General features: G+C 43.5%; 2 protein-coding genes across 2 annotated transcripts in view; one reads left to right on the top strand and one right to left on the bottom strand.

The window, feature by feature from the left end:
* Positions 1–16,405, top strand: part of LOC132797690 (large ribosomal subunit protein uL16) — an 88,658-nt gene that overhangs the window by 7,063 nt on the left and 65,190 nt on the right. The gene's annotated exons all lie outside the window — the stretch shown is intronic.
* LOC132797656 (uncharacterized) lies at positions 1,753–4,972 on the bottom strand. The gene is made up of 2 exons (XM_060809411.1): positions 2,569–4,972; positions 1,753–2,501 (listed from the first exon to the last, which is right to left on the bottom strand). The coding sequence occupies exons 1-2, from the start codon at positions 4,970–4,972 to the stop codon at positions 1,753–1,755; spliced, it is 3,153 nt and encodes a 1,050-aa protein (XP_060665394.1).

Here is a 16,405-nt window from a genome sequence, read left to right as displayed (position 1 = left end):
TACGAACTGCCGTAAGTAAGATGCTAGACCTATAAATTGTCTGAGTTGGTTAACTGAACTTGGCTTAGGTAATGCTAATAAAACTTCTAATTTTCTAGCATTGGGTTTAATTTCACCACTTTTGATAAAAATGCACACTTTTTTATATTAAAGGAAAACCGTGCACATGATAGAGCTTTTAACACAATGTTCAATCTTTCATAGGCTTCTTTTGATCTTCGAACAATAAAAACGTCATCTATGTAAACTACCGCGTATGAACATGCAAGTTCACCTAATGCTTGTATAATTGATCGCTGAAAAACTGAGGAAGCATTTTTCTGCCCAAATGGCGCGGCAAGGAACTCAAATTGTTCTTTCAATTGATTCAGCCTCTATAGGAATTTGATGAAAGCCACTAGCCATATCTAGGCTCGAAAAGTATTCGCAGTCTGTTAATTTGGTCTGAAATTAGTGGCAATGGATATTTGTCTGACACTGTGTTAGCATTTAGCTCCCTGTAGTCTATCTATCACTGCCATCTTTCTTTTTTACTAGAAGCATTGGACTAGGGTAAGGCGAGCTACTTGGGCGAATCACTTTCGCATCTAATATCTGCCTTATTTTTACTCTGACAAGCTTATTTTCATCGTCACTGAGTCTGAACGGGCGTCTCTGAACTGTCTTATTATTATCTAATAAACGGATTTTTAATGCGCCAGTTGTTACTCACCTTTGTGGTATTTTATCTATAAAATGATCAGAATATTGTTCCAGTATATTTATTAAAGTTTGCTATTCCTGCTCATTTAAATCAACGTTGTTATTAATTATCTTAACCATAGTGTCTGCTGTGGATTTGTGAACTACACTAACAGTTTTAGTTTTAAATATACTTAGCTTATCTGAGTCTCTTGTAATGTCAAAATCATTTTGTAATGTTTCCCGATCAATCATTATGTCATATTTAAAGTAGTCATTGTTTACAACATGAAATTGTATCTCTAGATAAAATTCAGAAATTTTGACTGTGCACATTGGGATGAAATGCCTTTATTTTGGCCATAACCGTAATTTTAAAGATAGAAAGTTGAAACTTGGAGAATTTGCTGCTTATATTATTTGTGAATTTCAAATTTTTTTTATTTTATTTTTTTTAATTTTTTTTATTTTATTTTGTTTTTAATCACCTTTCCGGAATCATTTGGAATTACGTCGACGCAAACCCAGTCAAAAGTAGCGTTGACATTGCGATTTTTATCCAGCCAAACTTCTAGTAAGTCACCTCGACGAATAGCAACCTTGCTTGTATCTATTCAAATATTTAACCCCCCTCAAATTCCCGCAAATTATTTAAGGGCTATCTGAATGTACACATAATAACTCATACTACCAAATAAGTTGTTATTTGAATCCTGTTGTATCTTGCTAGATATGCTCCACGAAACACACATATTTTAAGGTTAGAACCAACAAAACTACAGCTTACGTATTTCATTAAAAACATGACAACACAAAATCACATATAATTAAACACTGTTGAGCCACTAAGCTTTTTTAGTAGCTTTATTTCGCAAGAATATTGTTTATAAATAAAACACGCGAATTCAAATCATGTATGTTTTGGCTGTGACTTGAACACTTTCAAGCTTCGCCACCGACACGATATACAAGCGTTTTTACAATTGAAGAGAGAAAAACAATAGCCGATCGAACTGCAAGCGATCGCTAACAGAGAGCAGCTGGCAGATGCAGCGCTGCTGGCAGACGCTGTTACAGCATTGCACCGTGTTCATTGCACCACCGAAAAGGAGGCAAATTTTCGTCCTTCATCAAGACCACGTCGTTGACTTGGAGACGACGATCAGGAGTGCGCCACTTAGATCTTTGCTGGAGAAGAGTCAGATACTCCTCCCGCCATCTATTCCAGAAGACCTGCTGCAGCTGAGTGACACGCTGCCAACCATCCAACCGATTGTAGTCCAGCGTACTTAGGTCCGGCTCAAAAATCACGGTTGGAGGACCACCAAACAGTAGATGAGCGGGAGTCAGCACATCCAAATCGTCAGGACTTTCTGAAATTGATAGCAATGGACGACTATTAATTATTGCCGCTATTTGGCAAACCAGAGTGCGAAGCTCATCGTAGTTGAGAATAGAGCGACCAACAGAACGATACAGATGGTGCTTTGCGCTCTTGACTGCTGCTTCCCTTAGTCCACCAAAATGTGGGGAACGAGGAGGAATAAACTTCCACTCGATGTTGTCCATCAGGCACACACGATGAACTGACTCCTTATGAGGATCGCTGAGGAGAAGTTTCTTGACATCATGAAGTTCATTTTTTGGCCCCGACAAAGTCGCATTATCGGACCAAATCTGATTAGGTCTCCCACGAAGTGACACGAATCTTTTTAGCGCTCCCAGAAAGGCGGCAGTTGTCAAATCTTTCACCAACTCCAGATGAATCGCGTTGCTAGCAAAGCAGATGAATACGCTGATGTAGCATTTGATTGGGGGGTCTGTTCCGAACTTCAGATTTATAGTAAAACGGCCCGAAGTAGTCTACTCCGCTTATTGCAAAGGCACGAGAATTCAGAAACCGTTCCTTCGGAAGGCTGGCCATAATTGGTTCGAGCACAGTGGGCTTGGCCCGGAAGCATTCGATGCAATTGCGAACAACCTTCGACACAGTTCGCAGTCCGCCAATCGGCCAATATTGTAACCGAATCTTTGCTAATAATGCTCTAGCTCCAACGTGAAGATTATTTTTATGATGGTGAGCGATGAGCGCCAACGTAATGGGATGCCGTCGAGGTAATATAATAGGATGGCGAGCATCGTAGGGAAGAGTTGAATTGGCTAGCCGACCGCCAACACGCAGAAGTCCAAATTGGTCGATGAACGGCAACAAAGAAGCGATTGAACTCGATTTCTTGACGAAGCCCTTCGAACGAATTTCCTTGACATCACTCCATAAATTTGACAACTGCACCAATCGCAGTAGCAGCCATGTGCCTTTGTTGACATCTACCACGTTGAGGCCTGGATGCTTTATACGATTAACAAATTTAAACACAAACGCATATACGCGCTGCATTGAGGCAAACGTGTTAAGGTACTTGCAACGAAGAGTGATATCATCATACGGGGACGTGGCTATCATGACCTTACTACGCATTTCCAACGTTGAAGACTCTAAGCAGCGTTGTGAAGGCCATCCATCTCGATTTCCAGCAAGAAACTCTGGTCCATGAAACCATATCTTGGACTCTGCTAAACATTCTGGAGTTGTACCTCTGGAGAGTACGTCGGCAGGGTTCAAAGCCGTGGCAACATGTTGCCACTTCATGTTGACGGTAAGATCCTGAATAGACGCTACGCGATTTGCCACAAAAACGTTGAACTTGTATGGATCATCCTTTATCCATGAGAGTACCACCGATGAATCACTCCAGCAAAAGAACTCCTCATCAAGAAAACCCATGTTTCTAACTGCATGAAGCAGTTTGGCCAGAAGATAAGCACCGCATAATTCCAGCTTGGGAACTGATATAGTTTTGAGTGGTGCGACTCTGGACTTAGAGCACAACAGCCGACTCTGAGAAGTGCGTCCACTGGACACTACATATACGCAAGCGCCGTAGGCCTCTTCGCTGGCATCACAAAATCCATGAACTTCGACACGGCACCCAGCAGCAGGAACAGCTCTCGGGAATGAAAGACTAGAAATGGAATTAAAGCTGCTGCACATTTCTACCCAGGCTGTGTATCGCTGCAAAGGCAAACTCTCATCCCATGTCAACTTATCCTTGCAGAGCTGCTGTAGAAATATTTTGGACTTGGTCATGACGGGTCCAAGAAGTCCTAGCGGATCATAAAATCGTGCAATTGTGGCTAAGACAGACCACCTGCACGGCTTGGAACCAGCTTCTAAGAACGACAGCGAGAACAGCAGCCGATCCGATGAGGGATCCCACGCTAAGCCAAGAGTTTTTGTGATCTCGCTACCAACGCTGAACCTCATGTACGACTCTTTCTCGTCGTCAACTATCTCCGACAATACTTCGGCATGACTGGAACACCATTTCCTGAGTTTGAAGTTTGCACGAGCTAGAATTGCAGCGGTTTCCTGCAGCTTGACCTTAACCTCTGCAACTGAATCGCCTCCAGATATAAAATCGTCCACGTAGAACTCATTCTTCAAAGCAACAGATCCAACCGGAAACGAGACTGCTTCATCATGCGCCAGCTGATGCATTGCACGAACCGACAAAAATGACGCTGCCTTCGTGCCATAAGTAACGGTGTCCAGCTTAAAAATCTGCAGCTCTTTATTAGGCGAATCGCGCCATAAGATGTATTGATAATAGCTATCTGCTGAAGCCATGCGCACACATCGATACATCTTGCATATATCCCCTGTTAGTGGCACCAGATATGTACGGAAGCGAAGAAGTATATGCATCAATTTGCCCTGTATAACAGGACCAGCCATCATAACCTCATTTAACGAATATCCAGTGGATGTCGCTGCCGAACCATCGAACACAACACGAAGCTTTGTTGTCGTGCTATCGGCTTTTAGCACGCAGTGGTGTGGCAGAAAATACTTGCAACGCTCAATGGTCTCAGCAGGAACACGCGACATATGATTCAACTTCAAGTATTCTTCAATAAATGATGAGTATTGCATCCTAAGATCAGGATGCCGCTGCAATTTGCGCTCCAGATTGAGAAATCGACGATGAGCTTGAGTATATGATTCCCCTAACGAGTCAACACTAGACTTCATTGGCAATCTTGCGGAGTATTCACCGGATGGTAGCCGAGTAACATTTTTGCGAAAATGCTTTTCGCAATCCTGCTGCTCCCTACTAAACCTTGTGGCCACATACTCGCAGCTCTCGACTTCCCAAAAACGGCGAACAAGCTCATTTAGGCTGGCATCTGCTTGATCGTTACTACTTTCAGAACCCTTTTGCGCTGCCATCAATGCTGTGTGCGTAGTACTGTCACCACCACCAGCAACGATCCAACCAAGGCGGGTCTTCTGAAGGATAGGCAATCCCTCTCCAAGGCCTATTTGTCCTACAAGCCGTAGAATAGGCTTGCACCAATCAGCAGGTCCACACGCTGCGGACGATTGAAGGCAGGATCAGCTAGCTGAATGTTGGATGGAATTGCCCAACCGTCGATGTCAATAGCAAAGTTCGGCTGGCTGTTGGTGATTGTCGATGCCACAACAGCTTGAAAGTTGACCGAGTAGTCGGTGATGCAAGAGCGCATACAAACATTGACCGTGCATCCTTCAACAGAAACGTCTGTGTCCCCGAGGCCAGAAATCATAGCATCTGATCGCGTCCGTTTTAATTGTAACTGTTGGGCTAAATGGGACGTCATCATGTGGACTTGCGAACCGGAATCCAGCAGAGCACGACAAGGAACGAACGACCTAGCACGACTCTTAAGCCAAACAACAACAGTACCCAAGAGCACAGCATCAGAACGACGACATTGAGCAGCAAGAGAGGTGGACGCTTGAGGCTGCAAAGCGGCAGACGCATCAGCTGACGAGGCTCGTTGCGATGTCTCGAAATGTAGCAAAGAATGATGCCGCCCACCACAGTTACGGCAAGCGCCAGATGTGCAGGATCAAGTTTGGTGTCCTTTCTTCAAACAGTTAAAGCAGAGAGCGAGCTTCTTCACTTCTCTCTGCCTCAAGAAGGGAGACAAATTTGCGAAGATGGGGCAGGAATATATGCCGTGACCAGGCGCGTCACAAAACACACAAACATTTGCTCTGCTGGGGCTAGATTGGGCCACAAACGCCTTCCTGCTGCCGTTATGGCTAGAGCTCCTTCCCACCTGTGAGCCTACTGTGTGACTACCCATAGCGTATTGCAGAGTCTCGAGCTTCCGACATCTTTCGTCCAGAAACGTGAAGAACTCATTGGCTGTCGGCACTTTATAGGCGGCAGGGTTGTCCAATGCCCTGCTATCCTCCCACGCAGCCTGGGTTTCCACATCCAGCTTTTGCAGCAGCACGTAAATAAGAATGCTGTTCGCGATTTCCTCTGGACGGCCCAGAGTCTTTAATGCCCCCATGTGAACATTTACCTTATCGCTAAACTCACGAAGTTTAGTGGCCACGGATGCCCCTGCCTCCACCTTCTTGGTACCCAACAGATCCTTGATGTGCAACTGGAACACAAGTCGGTTGTTGTTGAACCGATTATCCAATATCTCCAGAGCCACACGATAATTGGGCCGCGATATCTCCAACGACCGAACTGCATCCAGCGCTGGACCAGTTAAACACGATAGCAGATGCTGAAACTTTTCAACATCATCTAAGTCGTTGTCCTTGTCAATGACAGACTCGAACAAAAACTCGCGTACTCCGTATAACCTCCACCGAACGTGGGAAGTTTGAGCTCGGGTAGACGACGTCTATAAGAGCGAGCACCGAGGCCATTAGCCGAAGGATCGATGGTCTCATCACGCCGCAATGTGGAAGACCGAATCAACTGGCGCTCACGACTGTCAAAATGCGCCCGAACACGCGATTTCACTTCAAGAAACCGTTCATCAAAATTGTCTCGCGTTTCACTACCGATCTCATTATAGTCTATCTCCTCTAGCGCATTCTGAGCTAAATCAAATGAAGCTTGAGCACGTTCTAATAGCTCAAACCGTACTGCTAATTCAGAAGAATTAAATGCAGCTAGCTTAACTTCGGAAAGCGACGCATCGAGTCTCACAAGGCTATCATAAAGCGATAAAACCTTCCGCTTGAAAAACCTCGCGCGATTTTCGACAGTAGTCGCTTGCTCGTTCATCGAGTTTTCCATTGTTAGGAGTTAACCGCACTTGTGCTAACTGGCAATTTCTCACTATGTATGTATATCAAATTTACTGTGCAGCGCAGCAAGAAAAAATTCGTCAAACCGCGATTACAAACCGCGCGCGGTTTGCTTAGGCACAGCAGCAGTTCAAAGCCAGAGAAAACGCGTCAAACTCGCGATCACAGACGCGCGCTAGTTGCTTAAGCACAGCAGTAGCTTAAAGAGAAGCGCATCACGGAAAACGCGTCAAAACCGCGATCACAAACGCGCGCGAGTTGCTTACGCACAGCAGCTGTTCAAAGTTAATCAGTTGATTAGCTGATTTAGATCACACAAACCGAGAGCGTAAGAGAGAGCAACAAGAAGGGCAATGCACGCAGCTGCGACAGCGGAGTAGCGGAGAAGGTACGCAAGCCACGGAGCAACGGCGAACATGCGCAAACAACGGAGAATGCAAGAATATAAATGCACCGGTTGTTAAATATATATGCATATGTACATATATACATATATATTTCTTTGCACTCTCGAGCACTTGCACTTAAATGTTTCACTAATTGTTATTGTTTAGTAAACACTTCACTGATTATTTATGCAAATCAATTGCATTCACAACACTTAGCGAGAGTATATTGAATCTCGCCGGAGCCTCCAAATGTTGAGCCACTAAGCTTTTTTAGTAGCTTTATTTCGCAAGAATATTGTTTATAAATAAAACACGCGAATTCAAATTAAATGTTTATTGCTGTGGTACATATGTAGATATATGTAACCACTTATGTATGTTTTGGCTGTGACTTGAACACTTTCAAGCTTCGCCACCGACACGTTATACAAGCGTTTTTACAATTGAAGAGAGAAAAACAATAGCCGATCGAACTGCAAGCGATCGCTAACAGAGAGCATGCAGCGCTGCTGGCAGATGCAGCGCTGCTGGCAGACGCTGTTACAGCATTACATTAACATGCGCTGTCTGCTGCTCCCGACAAACACTTATACAAATAATTTCTACATACCATGCGAAACATTTTCCAATTTAAGATATTTTAATTGGTCAAACTGTTTAAAAATACGAGAACGCCGTTGAACGCTGTCATCGAGCTCCATTTCGTCATCAATGACGTCACAAAGCAGCAACAGTAGACCGATTAGTACTCGTTTGCATTTGGGCGTCCGTTTAACATGTTAAACAAAATGGCGGCCGGCGTCTCTACGCTTTCATATTTCTGCATTAATAGTTCTTCAAATTGTGACCAAGTCATTCCCGCAAAGCAAATTTTGCGACAGTCATTGCAACGCGCTACCAATTCGAGATTTACCTAGAGTCATCACCAATGCATTGTCCTTTAATGGACGATCATTCAGGATCATATTCGCAGTTTTGCACCACGCTGCCGCGTCAGCACCAGCAGCTTCGGGGTTACACGTCGGCACTACACGTGCACTGTTGTTGTTATAGTGTTAACCGGCGTGGCCTTCAGCTATTCCAAAAACTTATTATTTTGTAGCACGTTTTCAGGATGCTACGGCTGTGGCGATCCCCCTTGTGATGTAGGTTAGATTAGGTTAGACCGGCCGCCCCTGCTAGGGGCGAAGCATAGACCAGTAGAGGTCCATAGCTGTACCGGTGGAGGGTGTCTTCGTCTCAGAAGCTGCACAGTATGGATGCGTTTTTGGCAAAGGCCAGCAGCATCCTAGGTGGTAGCCGGGAAACATCACGAAGTTCGTTATGAAACGGCGAAACAAGGTATTTCATCCGGAGTCTGGATAACGCTGGACATCTACCGAGAAGATGCTTAAGTGTTTCCTTGACTCCGGACTCGTTGCATTTCCTACACTGGTCACTGTTCGCGATGCCCATCTTAACAGCATGGACCAACCCCCTCTTTGGCGAGAGTGTCTGCGATCTCGTTGCCATCGATGCCCTGGTGGCTTAGGATCCAATAGATACGCACGATCACAGATGTGTTCAGCGACTCTATTGCTCTTCTGCTGTCCAGGACAACTTTGGACTTGATCACATCCGAATTCATTGATCTTATTGCAGCCTGGCTGTCAACAAAGATATTAATCGAATTGTAATTGTGATGTAAACCCCGAGGCACTTTTGCATCCTTGCCAATGGCGAAGACTTCCGGATCTGGGCAGTATACGGCCGCACCGACTCCTTCCTCCATATTCGACCCGTCGCTGAAGAGGTTCCTTCCCGCCAGCAGGGTCCAAGTCTGTTTTAGTCTCCCTACCAATGGCGCTGTGACCACAGCCTAGTAGACCCAGTTGGGCGGATTTTGCGGCTATGGATTGCGCGTATGAGTTTGGCGGACGGCGCCAGCTATTACCTTTAGTAGGCGTCGACCTGAGTGCGCCTGTGATACACAGTAGCGCTTGACGCTGTGTCCTTTCCATGATGGATAGGTACGTCCTTTTTTCCGTAGTCTGCCACCACACTAGAATACCATAGGTAAGGATAGGCCAAACAACAGAGATGTATATGCACCGCATAAGATTAGGAGAGAGGCCCCAAGTGCAACAAGCATCTTTTTCGCCATGTACAAGGCACCGGTAGCATTCTTCACCCTTTCTAACACGTTGAGCCTCTATGACAGTTTGCTGTCCAGAACCACACCTAGGTATTTCACTGCTTGGCTCGGCTTTAGCGTAGTGCAGACTATTTTTGGGGGGACTACACAGGTACCTTATACCTCTTCGTGAAAAGGATAAGGTCCTTTTGTCCGCGATAATGCTGAGCCCGGCTGATTCGGCCCATGCTTTAACTTCCCGTTAAGTAAGTTCCATTACAGAACTGAGGGTGGTTGGGCATTTTCCAGTTATCAAAATGCTTATGTCATCGGCATAGGCAATTAACTTGGGGCCCGTCTAATGAATTTTTGAAGTAGTCTATTAACGACCAAATTCCAAAGGAGAGGCGAGAGAACCCCTCCCTAGGGAGTGCCATCTCGCACTTCCTTTGTAATGGCCGCACCACCCCACGTAGCCACCACCCGCCTGTCGCAAAGAAGGCGGTTGACCCACCTGTGGATCGCTGGAGCTGTGTTTACTGAGGTAAGGCCCTTCATAATAGCGTCAGTAGTGACGTTATTGAAGGCGCCTGAAATATCTAGAAATGCACCCAAGGCTTATTCTCTATAATGGTCTGCTTTTTCGATGGAGGCTACTAGGGCATGGAGAGCCGTCTCAATGGACTTGCCCTTAGTATACGCATGCTGATTAGGGGCCAACAGATGCATTGAGTTGCTTCTGATGTGCAAAACAAGTAGCTTTTCCAAAGTTTTTAGCAGGAAAGAAGTTAGGCTGATTGGCCGGAAGTCATTTGGAACCACATGACGGCATTTGCCGTCCTAGGGCAGGAAAATGACTTTTGAGATCCTCCAAAGAGTGGGGATATGACACCATGCGAGGCACGTCGAATAGATTCCCGATAGCCAAGGAACAATCGTGGGCTTGCTGGCTTGCAGCATTGCTGGAAAAAGTCCATCGAGACCGGGCGACTTGCCCTTCGCAAAGGAGTCGATAGCCCAAATTATTTTATTGTCTGTAATTAGATCGGCAGGGGGGGGCTCGGAACTGGGAGACTAGGAAAGAGCTGCCAGTCACTGTTTTCTATTCCAATACATCCCGGGGAAATGAGCTAAGAGCAATGCTTCAAGTTGAAGTATGCTAGTAAGCTCACCACGTATGCGATGAGAGATCTGTACTCCATAAGGGTGGCTTGGGTCTTCTCGTCGGTCTTGAGAGCCTAAAGGTTTGGCGAAACGCGGAAAGTAAACATTAACAGTTGTTTCTAGGTCCTGTTCCGAGATGATGGTGGACGGCGGACCAAGAGACTTGAAAACAAAGCTGAAGGTTTTCGCCCAGTTCGTATTACGGGGATTTCTAAACGGCTGAGCCGTAGGTACCTGTTTAAGGGAATGGCAAACTGAATGTACTTATGACCAGAGAAGGAGGGTCTGTCCAGGACTCTTCACTTTTCTCCGTCTGCATGGACAGTTCCTCCCTCACCTCCTCCGCCTCGACAGTAAGGCTGAGGTGCAGGGTGGCGTCGGTCACGCTCTCGAGACCGAGATCTGCCTCAACCTCCGCTGACCTCAGCGTGTGGGTGTCCTGGTCGTTGGGATGACGTTTTTTGAGGCGAAGGTACACGCTCCCTAAGCCCCACGCCATCTTGCCGGTGCGCTTGTAAAGCAGATCCTCGGCCTCCATATTGATCTGAATGATCACGTGCTGCCCACCACTGGGTAAAGGTTCATCAACCTTCAGCACTATAGTAATTGTGATTACTTTTGTATATGCAAAAACTAGGGGTCTGAGTTGCGTTGGCCGACAATGTGGTACATTGTGACGTCTATGGTATATTTAGAATGTGGTACTATATCGATATACCAAATATACAATTTGGTAAATTTTTAATAATTTTTTTATTTTTGGTATATTTTGCAAAAACACCGCAATATTTTGCTTTTATTCAAAGTGGGTAGCGGGTATCTCACAGTCGAGCACACTCGACTGTAACTTTCTTACTTGTTATGCACTATGTTTGTCACTTTTATGATTCTGGTTAGTTTTGTCTTGATGACTTAATTCCAAAAAATCACTATTAGTGTGTTATTAATTAGTCCGTTAAGACCGGCTGCGCTAATTATATAGTGAATTTGACTTTTTCCCAATGAATACAGCTCTCTTTATTAAAGTTTTATTTTATTTGTAAATGGTTCACTGATGATGTGGTACAAACTGAGCTTAAGACTATGCAGCTACTCTATTATCCAAAAAGTAGGACTTTCATGCCTGTGTTGCTCACGCTGCCACCACCGTACTTAACTGTTGGCGCAAGGTTATGCACATCAAGGGCTGTGCCAGGTTTGCGCCACTCAAATTTTCGCCCTTTTATGTCAAATGGCTCCAATAATTGAAAATAACTTTGTTCCAAAAGGCTAAAGGCTCTTGGATGCATTTTTTGCAAAATCAAAGCGCTTCGCTTTACTGACGTGTGATATGAGAATCTTCTTCCGCGCAACACAGGCATGAAAGTCCTACTTTTTGGAAATTTTTCGGATTGTTTTATCATGTAAATCCTTCTTATAGTTCTCCTTTATGTCCTGACCAATTTTTGCGGCAGTTGACCCAGGATTACGCCTCACCGACTTCAAAACCTCCCGCTCTTCTCGATCGGTCAGCTTTGGAGGCCTACCAGAATGTGGCTTTGATTGAACTGTGCCGGTTTGATTCAAATTTTTTTGGACTTTTTTAATCATTGAATGCGTTTTAAAAACAAATTCGACAATTTCCCGCAGAGATTTCTCTTTTTGGCTCAGTTTGACGAGCGGTTTTCTCCCTCGGGAGCAATTTTGGATGAGTGGATCGAAATATCACCAGAATTCACAAAAAATTGGTTTAATCAATGCCAAAACGCTTGATTGGCACAATAAACCTTCCTATTTATCCTACCTCGTACTAATTTTTGTAATGTTTTTATCAATAAATGGCTTTTTTTTAAATAATTTAAGTTTGAACGCAGACTTTTTCTGGTCCGAAAACTGGTGTACTTTTTGTTTTTAAGTAAAAAAGTTGCTGATGAAAATAAATAAAGACTGGTTTTATTTTTTCATAATAGATATGTTGTTAATTTCAAAAAAAAAAAAATTAAGCCAATATCTTCAATACAACTATTTTTATTTAACATCAAAGTTGAGCGTTATGTTTGTAAGCAGACTTTTTCTGCTTAGTGTATGTTAAATCTGCTAGCTACTCTTTTGTTTATAGGTTACTTTAATCTGGCTGCTTCTCGTTACAGAATTGAATTAAGTGGATATATGTATGTTATATGATATATGTCAATTAGCGGCATATTCGCTCTTGACTTGGCATCTGTTTATGTTTATTTCCTATCACATTGAAGATAATTGTAAGCCCGGTCCTAGTGACCGCTTTGAGTATTGTTTATGAATAAGTGGTGGGGAATGGGAAAGTGCTGATAAATGTATAACTCGCGCGGCGTTCGAATTTCGAAATGAGCCGAAGAGACTCTGGGGTTTTAATCGCAACGGTCGGCTCTTCTGGGGTAGGAATAATGCTGTTGCGAATAAAAAAGTTTTTGCTCAAGACCGCACTTATTGTTTTGGGCCTAAGAGTAGGCATGGTTTTTTTGAAGGGCAAAAGTATAAGCACCAGCGCCACGGCTCTCCATGTGTTAATATAATTATACCCGCTATCTATCAGTAGAAGCGTATTATAACTTTGTGCCGGCAGGAAATGTAACAGACACAAGGAAGCATCTCCGACCCTAAAGAGTACATATATTCTTGATTAGCGTTAACAGCCGAGAGACTCTAAAGGATATAGATGCTTGCACGCAGATCAAGTCACATTGAAAAAACTCGAATAACAAGCCAAATATTGAAGCTACAGTCGCGATATATCTGTTAAGCTACCAAGTTTTTTTAGTAGCTTTTACGCGTTAAACTATTGTTTTTAAAATGAAACGCGAAACTTCAAATTTAAAGTTTTATTGTTTTATCGCAATGGACAAATTATGCCCCGCCTTTATCAAACAAAAAGAACTGACTGCTATCAAAAGAACCCAAAAAAAGGACCACAAGACAGCATGCTTATTATACAACACACGCCATACACACCCACCAATACCCTACGCCCAAAAGCAGCAATTTCAACACACGAAACACCAGCTATAAAAAAAAATAAACACACCTATTACATCAAAAACAAACTCATCAACCCCAAATACTATAGCCAGACAAATTATCACCTACGAAGACACCTCTGAAGCGCACATGGACACCAATGCACAGTGGTTGCGTCCATAGGCCAAAAATAAAAAAAAGTCATAACAACAAAAATGCACGAAAAGTAATCAAATCGTTTCTAAACTGTCCAACCTTTTTCATGGCAAACTAGATATTTCTGGATATCTAACGGTTCTTTCTAAAAATAGAATTGAAGTTGCGAGAAGGTAGTCATTTGCACAGCACAGCTTGCGTGCATCGCGAATTATTCACAACAAAACCGAACTTTGAAGTGGTCAGTTCATTTATTACGTGTCCAAGTTTATAATATTTGTAATGGATTTTGAAGTTGAAGGTATTTTCTAAAATTTGAGATGTTATAAAAAACGTACTTGTTAAACTCATCTTGTTATATTAATTTGAAATAATACATGTTTTTTGTCTATATTTTGAACGTCTTTTTTATGTTTAGCTAAAGTTTTAGTAGTGACGCCACAGAACGCCACAGTTAAGTTGTATACCAATGTGTTTGCCGGCTCTAAAGGTAATAAATGTGTAAATTTTGTTTGCAGAAAATTGCAGATGTGCTTACAATCGTAAAAATTCTAACACCGTCTTAACATTTTCAGGGTCAGTTTTGAACTAAAAAAATTTGTTTTCGCTCGTGTGCTTGTTGTGCTGTTGCCCTGTCTTCGTCTTTTGAGTTTGTGTTTATTAATAGTTTATCATTTATTAATAGTTTTGATTTATTTTTTGTCTATTCCCTTGCTTTAAACTTTAATAGGTTCTTCTTATAAGTGTGTATTCTCAGATGACTGCAGGTGTGACCACTTAGGCCAGCTGACAGTGTGGTCGCGATCGCAAGTTATCGATAGCGACAAAGCTGGTATACTGTGCGTTTGACCGTGTCATACGCGCAGCCACACTGTTCTTCGTTTCCTCTAGAGATGGTCACCCTGCCCTTTTTAGTGCTTTTTCCTATTCCGCCTTCTACCATATGTTTTCGAATTTTCTCAAGCACATGCATAAGTATATTTTCAAGTGTCGAATAAAAGTTTGTAAAGTGAACAAACCCACTACGTATAAAAAGTGAAAGTGTTTTTATTTACTTGAAAGACGCCCCCCTACAAACACTTGGTCCTTCGAGCCGGATTTCTGGATTAGCTCGACCCCAGCAACAGCATTGGTTGTTTTTTCAAGATAAGTAATAAATTTTTTTTTCCATCATACATTTTGTGCAAGTGTCGTGTTCGCGCCATATTACTTTTTCCTTGTACCTTATATATATGTGACACAGCATATATATAGTACATAAGCGTTCTACCGGCATTTTCTCAGCCATCTTTTCTACTTTGTGTATACTTGGCACAGTATATATACATATGTATGTGTAAGTATCTATACAGTTTAAAAGAGTTCGCTAATATTTTCCGATTTGGCCGCGGTTGTGTGTACTTTGCTATTTCTTTTTCTGTCGTATCGCGTTTGTCTGTTTTTTAACACACTCCTGTGTATGCAATCTCTCTTCATGTTGATATATTCAAAATAACAAGAGAGTTGCTCTTCTAATAGCAAACGCGCGTAGATCCTCTACACTCCATATATATATATATACATATATATATATATATACATACATATACATACGACATATATACATCCACATATAGCACACATACATACACGTACATTTCCATACACGACACTTACACACATATACACTCCGTATATGCTCCGTATTTATTGATATTATGTACTCAATGCAGTGTTAGGCATACAATATATATATAATATCATATCCATCTCCGTATACGTATATAAACAGCAGCAATCACACCGAGTAATAAAAGATTCACGCTGCTGTTTGTGTTTTACTTAAACAATTTTGTTTTTTTCCAACAGCGATTTTTTCCTCCTCGTCTGTTTTCTTGTGTCGGCTTTGCTCACTATCCTGTGACAGCCGAAGTTCCTCTCCATTTTGTGCTTGCTTTCGGCTGTCCGCTTTATCGTGAGTCTTTGTTGAGAAAAAGACTCTAAAGTGACTGCCGAAGCATAGTATGTCCAAGAGCCAAAAGAGCGAAAAGGACTCAAAACACTCGTTAAAGCTTCCGACCACAGCTCGTCGCCTGTCGTCAGCTTCGCCCGCTCCTTCGGGGTCCAAATCCGCCACCCCTGCCGCTCAACTCCGAGTAAAAGTCGATCGTCCGTCGCCGTCTGCTTCTTCGACTGCTCCACGTAGTCAAGCAACTACTCGTTCCGTCCAAGCTAAACTTAGCGAAACCCGTGCGATGGCTCTCAGCAACTTCGTCAGTGTCTCCGACAGACTGGTGCACTTTGAGAGTCGGGTCAGAGGGCCTGCAGCCGAAGACGACAATGTACACACGTACGAGATCCGTCGTGACCGGCTGCAAGCCCTCTGGGACAGTGTCGAAGCCGCCTATTCCACATGCGCTGATGCACTGCATCGAGACGGCGACAGTGAATGCACACAGGCCATGGAGGCGAAATACGATCACTGCTATGCAGTGTATGAGCGGTGTCTCGCCCGTGTTAAGGGGCAAATTACCCAAGTTTCCAGGTCCAGCAGGAGTGAAGCATCCGTTCCTCCTGTATACTCCAGTGGCTGCCGGCTCCCTCCAGTCGACACCGAAGTGTTCCGTGGGGATTACTTGCGGTGGCCGACCTTCCGTGGCCTTTTCACGGCCATATATGTCAACAATCCAAGGTTGACTCCGGTTGAGAAACTTTTCCATTTGAATTCGAAGACCGCAGATGAGGCCAATGAAATCGTAGCCAAATTTCCGCTGACAAACGATG

The sequence above is a fragment of the Drosophila nasuta genome, unplaced genomic scaffold (genome assembly GCF_023558535.2).
Source record: "Drosophila nasuta strain 15112-1781.00 unplaced genomic scaffold, ASM2355853v1 ctg16_pilon, whole genome shotgun sequence".
Classification (NCBI taxonomy): Eukaryota; Metazoa; Arthropoda; class Insecta; order Diptera; family Drosophilidae; genus Drosophila; species Drosophila nasuta.
Note: the sequence above shows the minus strand (reverse complement) of the source record. Positions and strands in the feature narration are given on the sequence as shown.